The sequence below is a fragment of the Mizuhopecten yessoensis genome, unplaced genomic scaffold (assembly GCF_002113885.1).
Source record: "Mizuhopecten yessoensis strain PY_sf001 unplaced genomic scaffold, ASM211388v2 scaffold716309, whole genome shotgun sequence".
NCBI classification, from domain to species: Eukaryota; Metazoa; Mollusca; class Bivalvia; order Pectinida; family Pectinidae; genus Mizuhopecten; species Mizuhopecten yessoensis.
Window position 1 is genome coordinate 74,546 of NW_018480052.1, and position 21,252 is coordinate 95,797.

At 40.0% G+C, this 21,252-nt stretch overlaps 1 protein-coding gene across 7 annotated transcripts in view; it reads left to right on the plus strand.

Moving 5' to 3' along the window:
* LOC110442884 (voltage-dependent L-type calcium channel subunit beta-1-like) overlaps positions 1-21,252 on the plus strand; it is a 99,351-nt gene that overhangs the window by 71,245 nt on the left and 6,854 nt on the right. For all 7 annotated transcript variants that reach the window (XM_021486737.1, XM_021486742.1, XM_021486738.1 and 4 more), the window contains 5 exons: positions 1,476-1,592; positions 7,365-7,487; positions 7,745-7,884; positions 16,918-17,018; positions 17,784-17,905. In XM_021486737.1, coding sequence (XP_021342412.1) covers positions 1,476-1,592; positions 7,365-7,487; positions 7,745-7,884; positions 16,918-17,018; positions 17,784-17,905 — 603 coding nt within the window. The remainder of the gene's footprint in view (positions 1-1,475; positions 1,593-7,364; positions 7,488-7,744; positions 7,885-16,917; positions 17,019-17,783; positions 17,906-21,252) is intronic.

The following is a 21,252-nucleotide window of genomic DNA, read 5'->3' on the forward strand; positions in this document are numbered from 1 at the left end:
GGGGCAGGAACATGATGTATTATTTTTTTGATATTTTAAATTTTGACACCTACACAATTCAGTTGAATATCTTACCTGTTTCTCCATTCAGGCCATTCTCAGTTTTCCCCTAAAGTTTTGAAATAAAAACAAATCAAATTTGTTCTTCGTGCATATATATGTTTTCAATTACAAATAAGCAAATTAATCGGCAAGCAACAGATTTCCTGTCTTTTAATTGGTATTTAGACAGATACATATTCTTTTGATAGGTTAAGCAAAAAGTCTTGTTTGGAGTGCACACAATGCATTTTTCCCAATTCTAAAACTTTGCCTTATTTCCCAAAATAATGAAAAAGAAAGACACCATTATATAAAGAATTTAGAGAGGTCTGTGTAAAATGCTGTAGGTCTGTGGTGAGGTATTACACATTTTAACGGCACTTTTGACATCAGCACAAATCTTGCATCACATGATCAGAATACAGATTGTCTGATCATTTGTTTACAGTGGGTTTTATATCTACAAACCACACTTGGGACATCTTAATGAATTATGGTTATCTCCTACATGCCGATTTCTTCAATATATTCAGCGGAGAAAACAATTTTAATCACAATGCATTACGTTTTAATCAGGTTGAAAATTGAAAACAATTTAAAGTCTTCAATGCATGCATTCCAGCATAAGTATTTTTTAGTGGGACCTTTAATACACCCTACACTTTGTACATGCTGTTGGAACACTCACGTCACTTAAAACTCTGTAACACTTTCTAATACACAGGCACATTTGAACTGTTAACAAATTAATTATGCAACACAGTTTACCATTCACAACAAAATGCATTACGATTTCTTGTACGACAAAGCTTAGAGATTTGTTCAGGTGAAATGGGACCATGCGTCCCGTTTGATATACTTGTGTAGGGGAACCACAATAAATTCCAGAATAATGATTTTCTAGATTGTTGAAATAAAAATATTAATGGTGATACACCTTTACTATGCATAACATTTCACCAATTTCTACACCAAGAGATCTGTATTGTAGTCTGTACCAATATTCCTGTGGTCTTCATCAGTTTTGTTTCCAAGGGAGATAACTCTTACACAAGTCACAGGTATAATGTTTGAAGTAACATATAGCCTTAAAAATTCAGGTTCCAGCTTGTGATATTAGCCTTTGGATATTGAGTGATGATTAACTTTATATGTACAACAGAAAAACATTGTAGCATAATAACCAATCTCTACTGACCTGTATGCACCTTTCATAAGACCATAGAGTACACAAATTGAATTCTACTTGAAGAGATCTGTCACCAGAGGTCATACACATACATTTGTTTGTGTGACCTTGATGATTGCAATGACTTGTTCTGACCCTGACCTCTGTGTGACCTTGATGATAGTGATGACCTGTTCTGACCTTGACCTTTGTGTGACCTTGATGATTGTGATGACTTGTTCTGACCTTGACCTCTCTGTTACAGGGATCAGGAGACTCCAATATAAGTCAGCCTTCGTCCGACATTTCTCTAGACGAGGAACGAGAAGCCCTGCGGCGGGAGACAGTGCGGCAGGCATTGGATCAGCTGCAAAAGGCACGGGTAAGTCATTCAACCAGGGTCATACTCATCCGTAAACTTTAGTACCTCTTTGAAGCTTTCAGGAAAGATTTAGTTGTAGCTCATGCAGATAAGTCCTTCAGATTTTCTTATACTCCTTTATCTGTATCCTTCATACTCCTCTACTCTTCAAAAGAAAATCAGTGGCACCCTTCCCTGTACAGGTTCTGGGGTTGGGGTAGACCTGCTGTACCCAACTACATGCTGTAAGAGGTGACTGATTTGGGGCCCTCTACAGAATCGGGCATTTTATTCTGTGTCTTCTACTAAGAAGACGTTGAAGAGATCATAACTGATCTGCTAGCTGCCCCATCGCAACACTTGGATCTGTCTTTCGTTTTCTCTCTAACCTGTTCTATCCTTTCAGTGATGTCTCCCTATAGACACCTGTCTCCCTATATACACCTGTCTCCTGTCTCCTGTTAAACCTCATACAAATAAAGAAACAAAGATTAAAACCCTTAATGGCGCTCATTCCTTCTGTATCTCTCGTTCAGTAACTGTTGTCTGTTCTTGTCATGGCCTGTACTGCTGATATGTAGGCTACTGTACCAATGTACAACTCTGTACCCATTACGGCACCCATCAGTCGTAAGCCTGACAGATGCTCACACTGAACCTCTACTGCTGTACCCATTACAGCACCCATCAGTTGTAAGCCTGACAGACGCTCACACTGAACCTTTACTGCTGTACCCATTACAGCAGCCATCAGTTGTAAGCCTGACAGACGCTCACACTGAACCTCTACTGCTGTACCCATTACAGCACCCATCAGTCGTAAGCCTGACAGACGCTCACACTGAACCTGTACTGCTGTACCCATTACAGCAGCCATCAGTCGTAAGCCTGACAGACGCTCACACTGAACCTCTACTGCTGTCCCCATTACAGCACCCATCAGTTGGAAGCCTGACAGACGCTCACACTTAACCTATACTGCTGTACCCATTACAGCACCCATCAGTGGTTAGCCTGACAGACGCTCACACTGACCCTCTACTGCTGTACCCATTACAGCCCCCATCAGTTGTAAGCCTGACAGCCGCTCACACTGAACCTCTACTGCTGTCCCCATTACAGCACCCATCAGTCGTAAACCTGACAGATGCTCACACTGAACCTCTACTACTGTAGCCATTACAGCACCCATCAGTTGTAAGCTTGACAGATGCTCACACTGACCCTCTACTGCTGTACCCATTACAGCAGCCATTAGTCGTAAGCCTGACAGACGCTCCCACTTAACCTCTACTGCTGTACCCATTACAGCACCCATCAGTTGTAAGCCTGACAGACGCTCACACTGAACCTGTACTGCTGTACCCATCACAGCAGCCATCATTTGTAAGCTTGACAGATGCTCACACTGAACCTCTACTGCTGTACCCATTACAGCACCCATCAGTTGTAAGCCTGACAGACGCTCACACTTAACCTCTACTGCTGTACCCATTACAGCACCCATCAGTGGTTAGCCTGACAGACGCTCACACTGAACCTCTACTGCTGTACCCATTACGGCACCCATCAGTCAGAAGCTTGACAGATGCTCACACTGAACCTCTACTGCTGTACCCATTACACCACCCATCATTTGTAAGCCTGACAGATGCTCACACTGAACCTCTACTGCTGTACCCATTACGGCACCCATCAGTCAGAAGCTTGAGAGATGCTCACACTGAACCTCTACTGCTGTACCCATTACAGTACCCATAAGTTGTAAGCCTGACAGATGCTCACACTGAACCTCTACTGCTGTACCCATTACGGCACCCATCATTTGTAAGCCTGACAGACGCTCACACTGAACCTCTACTGCTGTACCCATTACGGCACCCATCATTTGTAAGCCTGACAGATGCTCACACTGAACCTCTACTGCTGTACCCATTACAGTACCCATAAGTTGTAAGCCTGACAGATGCTCACACTGAACCTCTACTACTGTACCAATTCCAGCACCCATCAGTCGTAAGCCTGACAGAGGCTCACACTGAACCTCTACTACTGTACCCATTACAGCACCCATCAGACGTAAGCCTGACAGATGCTCACACTGAACGTCTACTACTGTACCCATTACAGCACCCATTAGTCGTAAGCCTGACAGATGCTCACACTGCACCTCTACTACTGTACCCATTACAGCACCCATTAGTCGTAAGCCTGACAGATGCTCACACTGCACCTCTACTACTGTACCCATTACAGCACCCATCAGTCGTAAGCCTGACAGACGCTCACACTGAACCTCTACTGCATTGTCTAAGGGTAGAAGTGGGGATTGTCATTAAATACAGGTTGTCACTAGGACAGGTTTTACTCAGGCAGGAGCAGAGATTGTCATTATATACAGGTGGTAATTAGGACAGGTTTTACTGGGGTACAAATGGGGATGGTCGGTATATTTAGGTAATCACTAGAGCAGGTTTTACAGGGATAAGAGTGGAAACAGTCCTAATGGTCAGGTAGTCACTACGACAGGTTTTACTGGGTAAGGAGTAGGGACAGTCAGTATAGACAGGCAGTCTCTATGGCAGGTTTTACAGAGATAAGATTGAGGACTGTCATTGTAGACAGGTAGTGCCTAGGACAGATTTTAGTTGGGTAGGATTGGAGAGTCATTATAGAGAGGTAGCCACTAGGACAGGTTTTACTCGTTAGCTCACCTGGCCTGGGACAGTCATGTTAGACAGGTTGTCACTATGACAGGCTTTACTGGGTTAGGAATTGAGATGGTTGTTGTAGACAGGTGATCATTAGGACAGGTTTTACTGGGATAAGAGAGGGGACAGGGTTGTTGGGTGAGCTACAATATATCAAGACAAACCCCCTGGGTCAAACCTCAGCAGACAATATAGCAGCTAGCAGTCATTACACGGCTTTTACAGCATTGATTTTATGTAAATTCACAAGACTCCATTGTCATGGTTACAGGTAGTCATTGGCATATATGATATTTGATTAACATCTGTGTTAGTTTTTCCGTTTGGGCTGGTGCCAAAAACATGAGAGGCAGACATGTTGGGCTTCAGGTCCCCCGTGTTACAGCAACTCTGGCATAAGAATAGTTCTGCAGCACTCAAGATATGTACACACAATTACTGTCACGAGAGGCGAGTCGTCAATACCCACAATCTCTCACCAGCGAGGCAGCGAAGGTCTGGCAGCTGGTATACATATGCTGTTGAGAGTCACATTACCTGTATAGATATTTTGGATCGTTTTAGGAATAAAACCGAAAATATGTTGGGAAGGATGTACAGAACTGTTCAGACCTCCACACAGTCCCTGTTCATGTTCCCTCATCAGAGGTCGATGTTGAACCCCCCACATAATCCCTGTACGACCACCCCATATATCCTTTTACCCCATTGACAGAAAATATGCTGCATATCGAGTGCTTGAAACAATGTCACATGGTGCCTTGTATGAGTCTGTATTGGGCGTGTAACGTTCTATTCAGTGTCAGGGCACCAGCTACCTCGAGGTCTGTAGTACTCTCCATCTGTAAAAAGCATTACAAACCTGATATATTTCTTTATTGGGTCACTTATTCATTGTAATTGACTCTATATCTCAGTAACATATTTATGCAAATAGTTGTTACCAGTTCATTGTTTACCTAGTAGGAAAACCTTAGGAGCCAAGTAAGCGTTAAAATTATCTCAAGTTCCAGTGCACACTGCAATGTCATATTGCTATCTGCCCTTCTGTAAATGTCAATACAATCCTAATATTCGCTATGTAACAGGTGCAAGTTTGTCCCATCCTATCCTATCTTGCCCTGTCCTGTCCCATCACATCACGTCCCATCTCTTTCCATCCTATACTGTCCTGTCCCATCACATCACATCCCATCCTATACTATCCTGTCCTATCACTTCACGTCCCATCTCTGTCCATCCTATACTGTCCTGTCCCATCACGTCCCGTCCCAACTATGTCCAATCTATATTATCCTGTCCCATCACGTCACGTCCCATCTCTTTCCATCCTATACTGTCCTGTCTTATCACATCACGTCCCATCTCTTTCAATCCTATACTGTCCTGTCCCATCACGTCACGTCCCATCTCTTTCCATCCTATACTGTCCTGTCTTATCACATCACGTCCCATCTCTGTCCATCCTATACTGTCCTGTCCCATCATGTCACGTCCCATCCTATACTATCCTGTCCCATCACGTCACGTCTCATCTCTGTCCATCCTATACTGTCCTGTCCCATCACATCACGTCCCATCTCTGTCCATCCTTTACTGTCCTGTCCCATCACGTCACGTCCCATCCTATACTGTCCTGTCCCATCACATCACGTCCAAACTCTGTCCATCCTTTACTGTCCTGTCCCATCACATCACGTCCCATATCTGTCCATCCTTTACTGTCCTGTCCCATCACGTCACGTCCCATCCTATACTGTCCTGTCCCATCACATCACGTCCAAACTCTGTCCATCCTTTACTGTCCTGTCCCATCACGTCACGTACCATCCTATACTATCCTGTCCTATCACGTCACGTCCAAACTATGTCCAATCTATACTATCCTGTCCCATCACGTCACATCCCATCTCTTTCCATCCTATACTGTCCTGTCCCATCACATCACGTCCCATCTCTTTCCATGCTATACTGTCCTGTCCCATCACATCACGTCCCAACTCTGTCCAATCTATACTATCCTGTCCCATCACGTCACGTCCCATCTCTTTCCATGCTATACTGTTCTGTCCCATCACGTCACGTCCCATCTCTTTCAATGCTATACTGTCCTGTCCCATCACGTCACATCCCAACTCTGTCCAATCTATATTAACCTGTCCAATCACGTCACGTCCAAACTCTGTCCATCCTATATACTGTCCTGTCCCATCACATCATGTCCAAACTCTGTCCATCCTATACTATCCTGCCCCATCACGTCACGTCCCATCTCTTGCCATCCTATACTTTCTTGTCCCATCACATCACGTCCCATCTCTTTCCATGCTATACTGTCCTGTCCCATCACTTCACGTCCCATCTCTGTCCATCCTATACTGTCCTGTCCCATCACGTCACGTCCCATCTCTTTCCATCCTATACTGTCCTTGTCCCATCACGTCCCATCTCTTTCCATGCTATACTGTCCTGTCCCATCACGTCACGTCCCATCTCTTTCCATCTTATACTCTGCTGTCCCATCACATCACGTCCCATCTCTTTCCATCTTATACTGTCCTGTCCCATCACGTCACGTCCCATCTCTTTCCATCTTATACTATCCTGTCCCATCTTGTCACGTCCCATCTCTTTCCATCTTATACTGTCCTGTCCCATCACGTCACGTCCCATCTCTTCCCATCCTATACTGTCCTGTCCCATCACGTCACGTCCAAACTCTGTCCATCCTATACTATCCTGTCCCATCACGTCATGTCCAAACTCGGTCCATCCTAACCCCGATTCGTTATCATGACTCTACCAACTTCATTTCTGAACAGATTTTCTTAAAATTATACAAAGGTCAAGTTAGAGAATATCTCTGATGAGTTCGTATTTCAGGGTCCTAAGATCAATGCCAAGGTCACTTGCTATTTTTATAGATCAACCTCCGGGGCCAAGGGAGCATTCATGTCCTACAGACATTTTCTGGTTTCTACAAGTCTCTGTCTTTGACTTTGTTTTTGTTTCCACCAATATTATCAGTACATATGTTAGATGCTGTTCCAGTGTGTTGTAGTATTCTCTTTACATTCAACAGTCCAAACCAGTGGCCTTCGCAGTTCGTACCAATGTGGCTTACGAGGGTTCACAGGACATGGAATGCCCAGCCCATGGGCATTCAGTGTCTTTCGGTGTCAAAGATTTTCTCCACATAAAGGAGGTAAGTGGATATTAAGTGATTTGTGATTCTTTTGAAGGAAACAATCTAAGGCAAAGATTCCCTACACTCAATACGCATAATGTATTATTTTGATTTATTCAGTTTGCAATTTTTTTATATAGTTACTTTTCAATATAAAGGAATTTTCGAATTGTAAGTAATATTGAGGTGAATCCTGTCTGTTCGATCCTGAGCTGTTTGCAAGGTTTCTCACTCTGGGTTATCCAGATGTCATGGCCGTTTCTCTTTTGTTACAGAAATTCAACAATGAATGGTGGATAGGAAGGCTGGTGAAGGAAGGCTGTGATGTGGGCTTCATACCCAGCCCTGCCAAGCTGGAGAATCTGAAGGTACAGCCTAGCAGTAGTGGAGGCCGGCCCACCAAGGTCTACGCCAAGTGAGTATTGTACAGCAAGTCCACATTGACCTATATATAAAGATCATCCTATGACTTTCGGTTGGTGAATTGAAAGTTTTCAAGGGTGAATTTTTTAAGCAAACAACTTGGAAATTTGGCAGTATGAAGAAATTTTAAGATACAGTTTTCAAAAAAGCCAAGAATAGATGCCTGCCAAAGGTGTGAGCTTGGATCGGGTTGTCTTTCTCTTCAGTTCATTTCATCTTTCTCTATGACCATGCACATTTTGTATACTGACCCTGTCTGTTATTTACTATATTTAACGCACTTCTTACTGACCTCTCGATGAACTTTAGCTTTAACTTTAGCACAGAAAGATTTGTAAGAGTACAAGAAGAGTTCATTCTGTCCAAATGTGTTCAATATGATTCCAGTGGCTCTAGAAAGGGCTCCTTGGCAAGGCTTTGATACCTTTAATGAGAAATTTTATTGATAATTCCTGAAGTTAGGAATTTTCATTGCCATGCTGAAATTCGGTGTTTTCATTTTGTGATACTTTTATTTTGTGATACTTTTATTTGGTTTTAAATATTTCTTATCAGGTTAAGAATATAATCTAAAAAGACTGATTTACCCTATAGGTGGTTATTAGCTCACCAGCCCGAAGGGCAAGTGACCTTAGGTCATTGTGCGGCGTCCGTCATCCGTCCGTCTGTCCTCGTCCGTCAACTTTTCCTTTAAACAACTTCTTCTGAAGAACGGTTGGTAGGAGCCCTACAAAGTTTGAAAACGAAAATAACCTTGACCCATTTTCAAGGTTACAGGGGTCAAATATGTCAAAAACTTCAAACAACTTCTTCTGAAGAACTAAAAGGTACAGAATCTTCATATTTGGCTGATGGCTTCCAGGGATGGAGCTCAACAAAGTTTGAGAATGAAAATAACCTTGACCTACTTTGAAGGTCACAGGGGTCAAATGAGTCGAACACTTCACACGACTTCTTCTGAAGAACTGAAAGGTATAGAATCTTTATATTTGGCTGGTGACTTCCTGGGATAGAGCCCAACAAAGTTTGAGAATGAAAATTAGTTTGACCTACTTTCAAGGTCACAGAGGTCATATATGTCAAAAGCTTCAAATGACTTCTCCTGAAGAACTGAGAGGTATAGAATCTTTATATTTCATTGATGGATTCCTGGGACAGAGCCCGACAAAGTTTGAGGATGAAAATGACCTTGACCTTCTTTCAAGGGCACTGGGGTCAAATGTATCAGACACTTTAAACGACTTCTTCTGAATAACTGATAGGTATAAAATCTTAATATTTGGCAGGTGGCTTCCTGGGAAAGAGCCAAACAAAGTTTGCGAATGAAAATGACCTCGACTTACTTTCAAGGTCACAGCGTTCAAATATGTCAAATAGTGCAAACTACTTCTGAAGAATTATAAGGCATAAAATTATAATATTTGGCTGGTGACTTCCTGGGATAGAGCTCACCAAAGTTTGAGAATGAAAATGACCTCAACCTACTTTAGAGGTCACAGAGGTCAACAACATTTTAAAGGATTTGTATTTAAGAACTAAAAGGAATGGATTCATAAGATTTGACTGGAAGCTTTAAGGAATAGAGTTAACCAATTTGAGAAGGAAAATGACATTGACCTACTTACAAGGTCACAGGGAAAATATGTCAAGCAACTTCTGAAGAAGAATAAAAAAGCATAGAATCTTATAATAATATTTTTCTAGTAGTTTTAACAGATGGAGCCAACAAAGTTTGCGAGGGAAATATTTTTAGTGCAATATAATATTTAATGAGCATATTTTGCTATGACTGCTTAAATATTCCGGTGAGCGATACAGGCCCTCTTGGGCCTCTTGTTTTCATGGGTATGATATTTTTCGCTAATTCATAGGGGATGGATGTTATCACGAGTATCATCATTAAAAATTACAAGGTTTCTCAAACAATGTGGTTAAGTGACAAGTGTGATTGATTGAAAGATATTTTATGTTTTATGACGAGTATTTTATACAGGTATGTTATACAAGTGTACCAAACACTAAATCTGAGATCAGATTACGGATGGGGATCAATGATACAGGATATCAGTAACACTCAGAACAGTTCAATTGTCTATAAACGTAGACATTTTCCTGCAAAAATTAGTAACTGTCATATATAGAAGATCGCAAAAAATTAACTCAGACAAAAATTTTGCGATCTTCTAAATATGACAGTTACTGATTTTCGCAGGTATTTCCCATATTTCAGCTCAAAATGAAGGGATATTTAATCCCTTCATTTTGTCTAATGAATGCGTAAAATTAGAGTCCTGGAAATGACTGGTCATATAGTATTTTATAATAAGAATTAACAGACACTTAAAATTATAAAACTTGTGGGAAAAATTAGTGGCGTTATTATGACAAAATAACTGTCCTTGCCTGTAAGTACATTGTTTTGGTTTTCGGAAAAAATTAAATGTAACGGTATATTATGGTTGCAGTTGTTTTAATTACCCAAATTTTGAACTAGATAAATCTGTTAAGCTAGACAGCTTTAAAATGTATAGCGTATTTGGAATGAATGTTTATTATGTAACAAACGATACATATATAGTGTTTTTGGTACATTGTGAGGAGAAATAGGATCTCTTATATATGCATAATTCAGGAGAAATAGGATCTCTAATGTGTGCCTAATTCAGGAGAAATAGGATCTATAATGTGTGCCTAATTCAGGAGAAATAGAATCTCTAATGTGTGCCTAATTTAGGAGAAATAGGATCTCTAATGTGTGCCTAATTTAGGAGAAACAGGATCTCTAACGTGTGCCTAATTTAGGAAAATAGGATCTCTAATGTGTTCCTAATTTAGGAGAAAAAGGATTTAATGTGTGCCTAATTTAGGAGAAACAGGATCTCTAATGTGTGCCTAATTTAGGAGAAATAGGATCTAATGTGTGCCTAATTTAGGAGAAACAGGATCTCTAATGTGTGCCTAATTTAGGAGAAATAGGATCTCTAATGTGTGCCTAATTTAGGAGAAATAGGATCTCTAATGTGTGCCTAATTTAGGAGAAATAGGATCTCTAATGTGTGCCTAATTTAGGAGAAATAGGATCTCTAATGTGTGCCTAATTTAGGAGAAATAGGATCTCTAATGTGTACCTAATTTAGGAGAAATAGGATCTCTAATGTGTGCATAATTTAGGAGAAACAGGATCTCTAATGTGTGCCTAATTTAGGAGAAATAGGATCTCTAATGTGTACCTAATTCAGGAGAAATAGGATCTCTAATGTGTTCCTAATTTAGGAGAAATAAGATCTAATGTGTGCCTAATTTAGGAGAAACAGGATCTCTAATGTGTGCCTAATTTAGGAGAAATAGGATCTCTAATGTGTGCCTAATTTAGGAGAAATAGGATCTCTAATGTGTTCCTAATTTAGGAGAAATAGGATTTAATGTGTGCCTAATTTAGGAGAAACAGGATCTCTAATGTGTGCCTAATTTAGGAGAAATAGGATTTAATGTGTGCCTAATTTAGGAGAAATAGGATCTCTAATGTGTTCCTAATTTAGGAGAAATAGGATTTAATGTGTGCCTAATTTAGGAGAAACAGGATCTCTAATGTGTTCCTAATTTAGGAGAAATAGGATTTAATGTGTGCCTAATTTAGGAGAAACAGGATCTCTAATGTGTTCCTAATTTAGGAGAAATAGGATTTAATGTGTGCCTAATTTAGGAGAAACAGGATCTCTAATGTGTTCCTAATTTAGGAGAAATAGGATTTAATGTGTGCCTAATTTAGGAGAAACAGGATCTCTAATGTGTTCCTAATTTAGGAGAAATAGGATTTAATGTGTGCCTAATTTAGGAGAAACAGGATCTCTAATGTGTTCCTAATTTAGGAGAAATAGGATTTAATGTGTGCCTAATTTAGGAGAAACAGGATCTCTAATGTGTTCCTAATTTAGGAGAAATAGGATTTAATGTGTGCCTAATTTAGGAGAAACAGGATCTCTAATGTGTGCCTAATTTAGGAGAAATAGGATCTCTAATGTGTTTATAATTCAGGAGAAATAAGATCCCTAAATTATGCATTAAACCATTTGTCATTTTGAAAATACAATATTGTTACATTACATAAATGGTTTTGAATGTATTTAAAGAATATTAATCAATAGTTCAATGTATCAAGATGACACAGTAGGGAGTTGATATTTCTCTCGTTGTCAATCTCTGTCAATACACTGAAGTGTGTCAGTGTTCCAGGGTATCCGATATACACTATCGTAAAATTGGAACCTGTCTAAATGTGGAAGTACAAGTTCCGTAACAGTCAGAGGTCGTCATAAAACGTTCCAGGTTTTTGTCAAATTAACCTGCAAATTTCACAATATGGAAACCTAAGGCATCATATGCTGGCATAAGACCTTTATTATTGATGATCACAGATACTAAAACATCCAAAATAGTAAGGGTTTATCGTCAGAGTGGACGCATTTAGCCTGCCGAGTGTTAAGTGGATATAAGTTGCTACCTTATATAGGCAAGCAGCAGAATGTGATGTGGTGAGGTGTCGGTACAAGCTATTTGTAGCCAATTACTCTGCTGTTTGCGTCACTGCCAGTTGATGGGGACACAGAGGAAATTAAGTTTCTATATCATGCCCAATAAAGGCCAAGCAATGAGGGTGGACGTTGAGACCTGACTACCAGCCTCGGGGCTGTAGGAGTCAGTAATCTCTTGTGTACTTACACTATTACATAATAATGTGCTAATCTGTCTCCCAGCCACAGGGCTCAATATTCCTCTCAAAGTCCTAGAGCTGTAGGGACTTGGAATCTGTCACAGTCTTCCCTGCTGAAAGTCAGCAATCTCCTGTGTACTTACACTATAACATAATAACGTGCTGAACTTGTCTCCCAGCCAGTGAGCCACAGGGCTCAATATTCCTCTCAAAGTCCCAGAGCTGTAGGGACTTGGAATCTGTCACAGTCTTCCCTGCTGAAAGTCAGCAATCTCCTGTGTACTTACACTATTACATAATAACGTGCTGAACCTTGAGCCACAGGGCTCAAGATTCCTCTCAAAGTCCCAGAGCTGTAGCGACTTGGAATCTGTCACAGTCTTCCCTGCTGAAAGTCAGCAATCTCCTGTGTACTTACACTATTACATAATAATGTGCTGAACCTGTCTCCCAGCCACAGGGCTCTGAGATTCCTCTCTCAAAGTCCCAGAGCTGTAGGGACATGGATCTGTCACAGTCTTCCCTGCTGAAAGTGTCAGTAATCTCCTGTGTGCTTAAACTGTTAAAAATGTGCTGAGCCAACTGTGGGGGCTAAATATCTCTCAGTCTGTCTGACTGGGGACCACCAACCTGTCTTTATCTCCTTGCTGTGAAGTTAGGGATCTCTCTTAGTGTCTACTGTGAGGTTAGGGATCACTCTTAGTCTCTTCTGTGTGGTTAGGGATCACTCTTAGTCTCTACTGTGAGGTTAGGGATCACACTTAGTCTCTACTGTGATGTTAGGGATTACTCTTTATCTCTCTACTGTGATGTTAGGGATTACTCTTTATCTCTATACTGTGAGGTTAGGGATAACTCTTTATCTCTCTACTGTGAGGTTAGGGATCACTCTTAGTCTTTCTACTGTGAGGTTAGGGATCACTCTTAGTCTCTCTACTGTGAGATAAGGGATCACTCTTAGTTTCTACTGTGAGATAAGGGATCACTCTTAGTCTATACTGTGAGGTTAGGGATCACTCTTAGTCTCTCTACTGTGAGATAAGGGATCACTCTTAGTTTCTACTGTGAGATAAGGGATCACTCTTAGTCTATACTGTGAGGTTAGGGATCACTCTTAGTCTCTCTACTGTGAGGTAAGGGATCACTCTTAGTTTCTACTGTGAGATAAGGGATCACTCTTAGTCTATACTGTGAGGTTAGGGATCACTCTTGGTCTCTCTACTGTGAGGTTAGGAATCACTCTTTATCTCTTTACTGTGAGCTAAGGGATCACTCTTAGTTTCTACTGTGAGATAAGGGATCACTCTTAGTCTCTCTACTGTGAGGTTAGAGATCACTCTTAGTCTCTCTGCTGTGAGGTAAGGGATCACTCTTTATCTCTCTGCTGTGAGGTAAGGGATCACTCTTAGTCTCTCTACTGTGAGGTTAGGGATCACTCTTAGTCTCTCTACTGTGAGCTAAGGGATCACTCTTAGTTTCTACTGTGAGCTAAGGGATCACTCTTAGTCTCTCTACTGTGAGATAAGGGATCACTCTTAGTCTCTCTACTGTGAGGTTAGAGATCACTCTTATCTCTACTGTGATGTTAGGGATCACTCTTAGTCTCTCTACTGTGAGGTTAGGGATCACTCTTTATCTCTCTGCTGTGAGGTAAGGGATCACTCTTATCTCAACTGTGAGGTTAGGGATCACTCTTAGTTTCTACTGTGAGATAAGGGATCACTCTTAGTCTCTACTGTGATGTTAGAGATCACTCTTAGTCTCTCTACTCTGAGGTTAGGGATCACTCTTATCTCTGCTGTGAGGTTAGGGATCACTCTTTATCTCTCTGCTGTGAGGTAAGGGATCACTCTTATCTCTACTGTGAGGTTAGGGATCACTCTTAGTTTCTACTGTGAGATAAGGGATCACTCTTATTCTCTACTGTGATGTTAGAGATCACTCTTAGTCTCTCTACTCTGAGGTTAGGGATCACTCTTATCTCTGCTGTGAGTTAGGGATCGCACTTAGTCTCTACTGTGGTGAGGTTAGGGATCAATATAGGTCTCTCTACTGTGAGGTTAGGGATAACTCTTCATCTCTCCACTGTGAGGTTAGGGATGACTCTTAGTCTCTTTACTGTGAGGTTAGGGATCACTCTTAGTCTCTCTACTGTGAGGTTAGGGATCGCACTTAGTCTCTACTGTGATGTTGGGGATTACTCTTTATCTCTCTACTGTGATGTTAGGGATCACTCTTTATCTCTCTACTGTGAGGTTCGGGATCACACTTAGTCTCTACTGTGATGTTAGGGATTCCTCTTTATCTCTCTACTGTGAGGTTAGGGATAACACTTAATCTCTCTACTGTGAGGTTCGGGATCACACTTAGTCTCTACTGTGGGGTTAGGGATCACACTTAGTTTCTACTGTGAGGTTAGGGATCACACTTAATCTCTCTACTGTGAGGTTAGGGATCACACTTAGTCTCTACTGTGGGGTTAGGGATTACTCTTTATCTCTCTACTGTGATGTTATGGATCACACTTAGTCTCTACTGTGATGTTAGGGATCACTCTTTATCTCTCTTCTGTGAGGTTAGGGATCTCACTTAGTCTCTCTACTGTGGGGTTAGGAATCACACTTAGTTTCTACAGTAGAAACTAAGAGTGATCCCTAACCTCACAGTAGAGAGAAAAAGAGTGATCCCTAACATCACAGTAGAGAGATAAAGAGTAATCCCTAGCCCCACAGTAGAGACTAAGTGTGATCCCGAACCTCACAGTAGAGAGATTAAGTGTGATCCCTAACCTCACAGTAGAGAGATAAAGAGTAATCCCTAACCCCACACTTAGTCTCTCTACTGTGGGGTTAGGGATCACACTTAGTCTCTACTGTAGGGTTAGGGATCACACTTAGTTTCTACTGTGATGTTAGGGATCACACTTAGTTTCTACTGTGATGTTAGGGATCACACTTAGTCTCTCTACTGTGGGGTTAGGAATCACACTTAGTTTCTACTGTGAGGTTAGGGATCACACTTAGTCTCTCTACTGTGGGGTTAGGGATCACTCTTAGTCTCTCTACTGTGAGGTTAGGGATCTCACTTAGTCTCTCTACTGTGGGGATAGGGATCACACTTAGTCTCTCTGCTGTGGGGTTAGGGATCACACGTAGTTTCTACTGTGAGGTTAGGGAACACACTTAGTCTCTACTGTGGGGGTAGGGATTACTCTTTATCTCTCTACTGCGAGGTTAGGGATCACACTTAGTCTCTACTGTTAGGTTAGGGATTACTCTTTTTCTCTCTACTGTGATGTTATGTATCACACTTAGTCTCTCTACTGTAGGGTTAGGGATCCCACTTAGTCTCTACTGTGGGGTTAGGGATCACACTTAGTCTCTACTGTGGGGTTAGGGATCACTGTTGGTCTCTTTGTTACTAGGGTATCTAACCTATGTCTTGCTTCATGCCTTATAAGGCTTTATCATGGCTTCAGTCTCCAAGGAATCAATTTTATGCAATTATTGTTCAAAGATATATATAAGCTGTGCCCAGTGAAAATGATGTGTGTTGGGTGTGAATTTTGTGAGGTAATGTTATGCTACAATTCTATGATCTGGAATTCTTCCAACAATCTCACCAAGCTTCAGAGATGTGTTGGAATTTTGCCATTTTTCACTTCAATAGTGCCATGACAATGTTTTGTTTTCCAAAATTTTGCTTTTTAGTACAAGAGTTTTTACAAAGTTTCACATGGTTGTCATGTCGTTCCCAATTCTATCGATGAATAAGAAAGAAGAACCAAGAGAAGAACTAGTTTGATGATGTCTGAATGTTGACCATGCCATAGATATTGATTTATTTCCTGCATGGTGTCATTCTGTTTGTTATAGAATGTCACACTTACTTTACATTGCCAGTAATGTGTTCTATACTCCTTATACTGCCACCATTTATCAGACAAATGTTGGCATTATAAAGGGGATTGGCAATAAATTCAGAAATATAACCTTTTTGACCATAAATATGTTAGCAGTCAACAAAGTGGAAATGGTATGAGGGGCATTACAATCAAGGTCACACTGTATTTCAAAATGGACACAGAGTCGGTTTGAATGATATGCATTACTCTAAACTGGAAAAGTTAGACACAAAGAAATGGTTCTTTCAAAATGAAATGAATTTCCAATCTGGTGTTTTGTCTGAATTTATCTCTTTTTTTTAAACAATATTAAATTGAATTGAGATGAGAGTATCCTTACTTATTGCTGCGATGTTAGTCGTGTGTTTATTGTGCGAATTTTGTACTTAAACAAATTTCTTCTTTTTCAGTAAAACACCCTCATCTTCCAATATAGAGAGTCTGTTGGGAACAGGTGGGACCGGTACAAACCCCTCGTCTAATTCCCGTGGCTCCACCCCGCCCACGCCAGGTAAGGTCACAGTCAAGGTCACGATACATAATGAGATTGGAGTCCTGTTCAAACCTGAATGAGTCTGTAGCCGATTTTGAAAAATTCCATATTTGAGACAAAAAAAAAAAAAATGTTCCTATTACATGTATCATCTGATGGTCTTTCGATTCTATGTATATTTAATTGAAGATAGTTACAAAATGCAGTACTTTAAGAAGTGTTTTTCGTTGAGCTCTAACCATTCTTTACATTGCTCATTGTGGTATGGCCACTAGATCTGAAATCAATGGAAAATTGTTCCTGTGAAATCTACCATTTCAGCAAATCCACGAAAAAGAATTACGGACCAAGAAAGAAAGAAAAAAAGAAATGATATTTGAAATATTTTTGAAAATACTTTCAATTATGAATTTGTATTAACTATAAGGTATTCAGGTTTGTTTGGACAATCCATCCAGAATGAAAATGAACTGATGTTTTTGATATCACGTGTACGTCTGTCTGACAATGGATTTATCAAAGTTAAAACTTAATACTTAATCCAATTAAAACATTGCTTAGAAAATCTTAAAAGGTTAATTTCTGATTTCCTTTGAATGTCCTGTAATTTGTTATGCATACGAATTATCTAAAATTCCTTCACGTAGGTCTTTTAGCAAAATGAAATATATCATTTTCTGTTACGGGTGTTGAGTCTGTGTCTCCAAGCTGCTATTTTCATCAGTTGATATTGGTGTTTGTTGCTATGGATTACCTCTCACTGTGTTCACTTGTTTGCTGTAGATGTGGAAAATGGCATTGAGAGTACGATGGGGGAAGACAGCGACAGCGTCGGCAACTCCAAGATGGGCAAGAGTAGCGTCACACCTCCCTCGAAGGAAAAGAAGAAACCTTTCTTTAAGAAGGTAGGTTGGTTACGTCCAGACTTCTGATGGACATGCAGTTGAGTGCATTTGATCCAAAAACTGTTGTATCATTATCATAGCTCCAGGAACCTGTACGAAGAGTTCATTTTCAAATCAGATTTTGTTTTGGTATGTGAGTGCAATGTCCTGTACAGCATGTGAGATTTCTGAGAGTGTTTTAGTTTCAGGGTGATAGTCCTGAGTTTAGTACAGTCTAAAGAGTTCTAGAGACAGTACAACTTAGTAGAGTCTGAAGCCCATTGGAACAAGGGAGGGTCCAGCGACGAATCTAAATTAACAAATCCTGGTACATATCCCCATCAAATATTTGTCTTAAAGTTATAAAAATGACCTTGTCAATTTTCAACTTTTGTTCCGTCATACTTTTCTGAATTGCAAGTGTGGGCCATTGATCTAGTTCTCATATGTTGATGTGTATATGTGTAGGATAAAATGTCAGCTTATCATACATAGGTAATAACCTAGTGGCCTTTATGTAGGCATTGTATAGTGTTTATATAACCAGTCCCTGAGACCTGGTGTTGTGCCACAGTGTTTGGGAAATAGGCAGTTATGTTGTTGAACAGACATTTTCATCAGCTTAAAAGTCGTTTAGCTGGTGCGTATATGTTATGTTAACAAGGAAAGAAATTGAATCAACGTTAATATAAGGCATTTAGTATGATTTTTTTTCGTCAAAGTTGACTACGATGGTAACACATCACGAGTACATCTGCCACCCGTTATTCCATCATTAAATACTTTTTAGTGAAAATTGTTCAGATTGAGTGAGTTTGGCCATCATCGCTGATCACCAAATTTTACTGTAACTGTACACAACACAACTTGTACCAATAAAAGCAGTGGTCGGCTTTTAACTATAACTACTGCGGAACCCATGGGATGTCATATACATCACTACAGCTAAGTCCAAAGAGAGGTTGTCTTTTACTACTATAACTACTGCGGAACCCATGGGATGTCATATACATCACTACAGCTAAGTCCAAAGAGAGGTTGTCTTTTATTCAAGACAACTGCTGAACCTATGAAAGCTTGTCTTCTTATAGCTACCTCTCAAACAACATCATCTTGTACTAGAGATACTGTGGAAACTATAGGTCAACTTTCCTTGTAATTACATTTTCATCCCAAACACCATAGGTCATATTTAACTGGCGACTACAAACATCGTGCCTACTCAGCTATTTGTGTTGTTTCCCCTGAGAGTGAGTACAAAGTAGGCGCCAGATGGTGACCTACTTTACATCAGTAATTACTGTGGTACATACTAACATACAACCTTACATGTTGACCCACTTTGTTTTTGATTGACGTTCTACTATCCCACCCTTTATGTCCTGCAGCATCATTGGGTTCATCCAGATCAATGCATTAGGCAGACCATATTGTAATTCCATGGAGACATCATAAATGTTTATAGTACTTTTGGGTAGTTGATTATATATCATAGAGCGAGGTAATATATTCCTGGCCAGTACTAGTATGGCCCAGGGGAGACAACTCTGTTTGTTCCTGGCCAGTACTAATATGGCCCAGGGGAGACAACTCTGTTTGTGTTCCTGGCCAGTACTAATATGGCCCAGGGGAGACAGCTCTACATTTGTGTCCCAGTCCTGGGACATTCTACTGTGGTCCATTAGTATTAAGTGTATTGATATTCAAATGTTGAAAAGACCCCACAAGTTACCAACAGCAATGTTGGGATTTGACAAGTCCCGTAGCGTCCCCTGGAAGACAAAAATTGTTAACTCTCTCGTTAAAGTGACTTGTTGCCCTTGCAACAGGGGACATTCTGTTTCAATCGTATGCCAATTTGTGTGCAGCAAGTATTGGAATGTGTCATTAGTTTGTTTGTACTTGATGACCTCATGATTTGTGGGTAGTCAATTAGGGTTAGGGCATTCTGGCTAGGGAAGGTCATCTAGTGGGATACTGAATACAGTTATGGAGGTATAGGATAAAATCAAAGGTCATCTATTTTCACACTTGTACTGTACAAAGGTCTTGTCTTCGAACATGTGTATAAAAATGTCTGAATTCATCTATTTTTACTCATTATAATATGAATGTTTATGTTTCACAAATTAGGGGCCTATTTACAGTTTATAATAAAATGTTTCCTATGCTATACTTTCCTGTATTAACACCCTGTCATAGCCATCGTACAGCTGTTTATAAAACTTCTAAGGTGTAGAGCCACATCAGGTAGAGGTATCCGGGGGGATAAGTCAGCTACTTCGCTGTGAGTACCGATACCAAGAGGTTCGCTGGGCAATTCAATAGGAATTAAATATAAGGGGGGGACTTAATCACAACATGTTGATAATACTAACTGTTGTAATTTTACTTTGAAACTATAACAGTTAGAGGTGAAATTATAATAGTTAGAGGTGAAATTATAACAGTTAGAGGTGAAACTATAACAGCTAGAAGTGAAACTATAACAGTTAGAGGTGAAACTATAACAGTTAGTGGTGAAATTAAAACAACTAGAAGTGAAACTATAACAGCTAGAAGTGAAACTATAACAGCTAGAAGTGAAACTATAACAGTTAAAGGTGAAACTATAACAGTTATAGGTGAAACTATAACAGTTAGTGGTGAAACTATAACAGTTAGAGGTGAAACTATAACAGTTAGAAGTGAAACTATAACAGTTAGAGGTGAAACTATAACAGTTAGTGGTGAAACTATAACAGTTAGAGGTGAAACTATAACAGTTAGAAGTGAAACTATAACAGTTAGAAGTGAAACTATAACAGTTAGAGGTGAAACTATAACAGTTAGTGGTGAAACTATAACAGTTAGAGGTGAAACTATAACAGTTAGAAGTGAAACTATAACAGTTAGAAGTGAAATTATAACAGTTAAAGGTGAAACTATAACAGTTAGTGGTGAAATTATAACAATTAGAAGTGAAACTATAACAGCTAGAAGTGAAACTATAACAGCTAGAAGTGAAATTATAACAGTTAGAGGTGAAACTATAACAGTTAGTGGTGAAACTATAACAGTTAGAGGTGAAACTATAACAGTTAGAAGTGAAACTATAACAGTTAGAAGTGAAATTATAACAGTTAAAGGTGAAACTATAACAGTTATGGGTGAAATTATAACAGTTAGAGGTGAAATTATAACAGTTAGAAGAGAAAAATTAAAACAGTTAGAGGTGATTATAACAGTTAGAAGTGAAATTATAACAGTTAGAGGTGTAACGATAACAGTTAGAAGTGAAACTATAACAGTTAGAAGTGAAACTATAACAGTTAAAAGTGAAACTATAACAGTTAGAGGTGAAACTATAACAGTTAGAGGTGAAACTA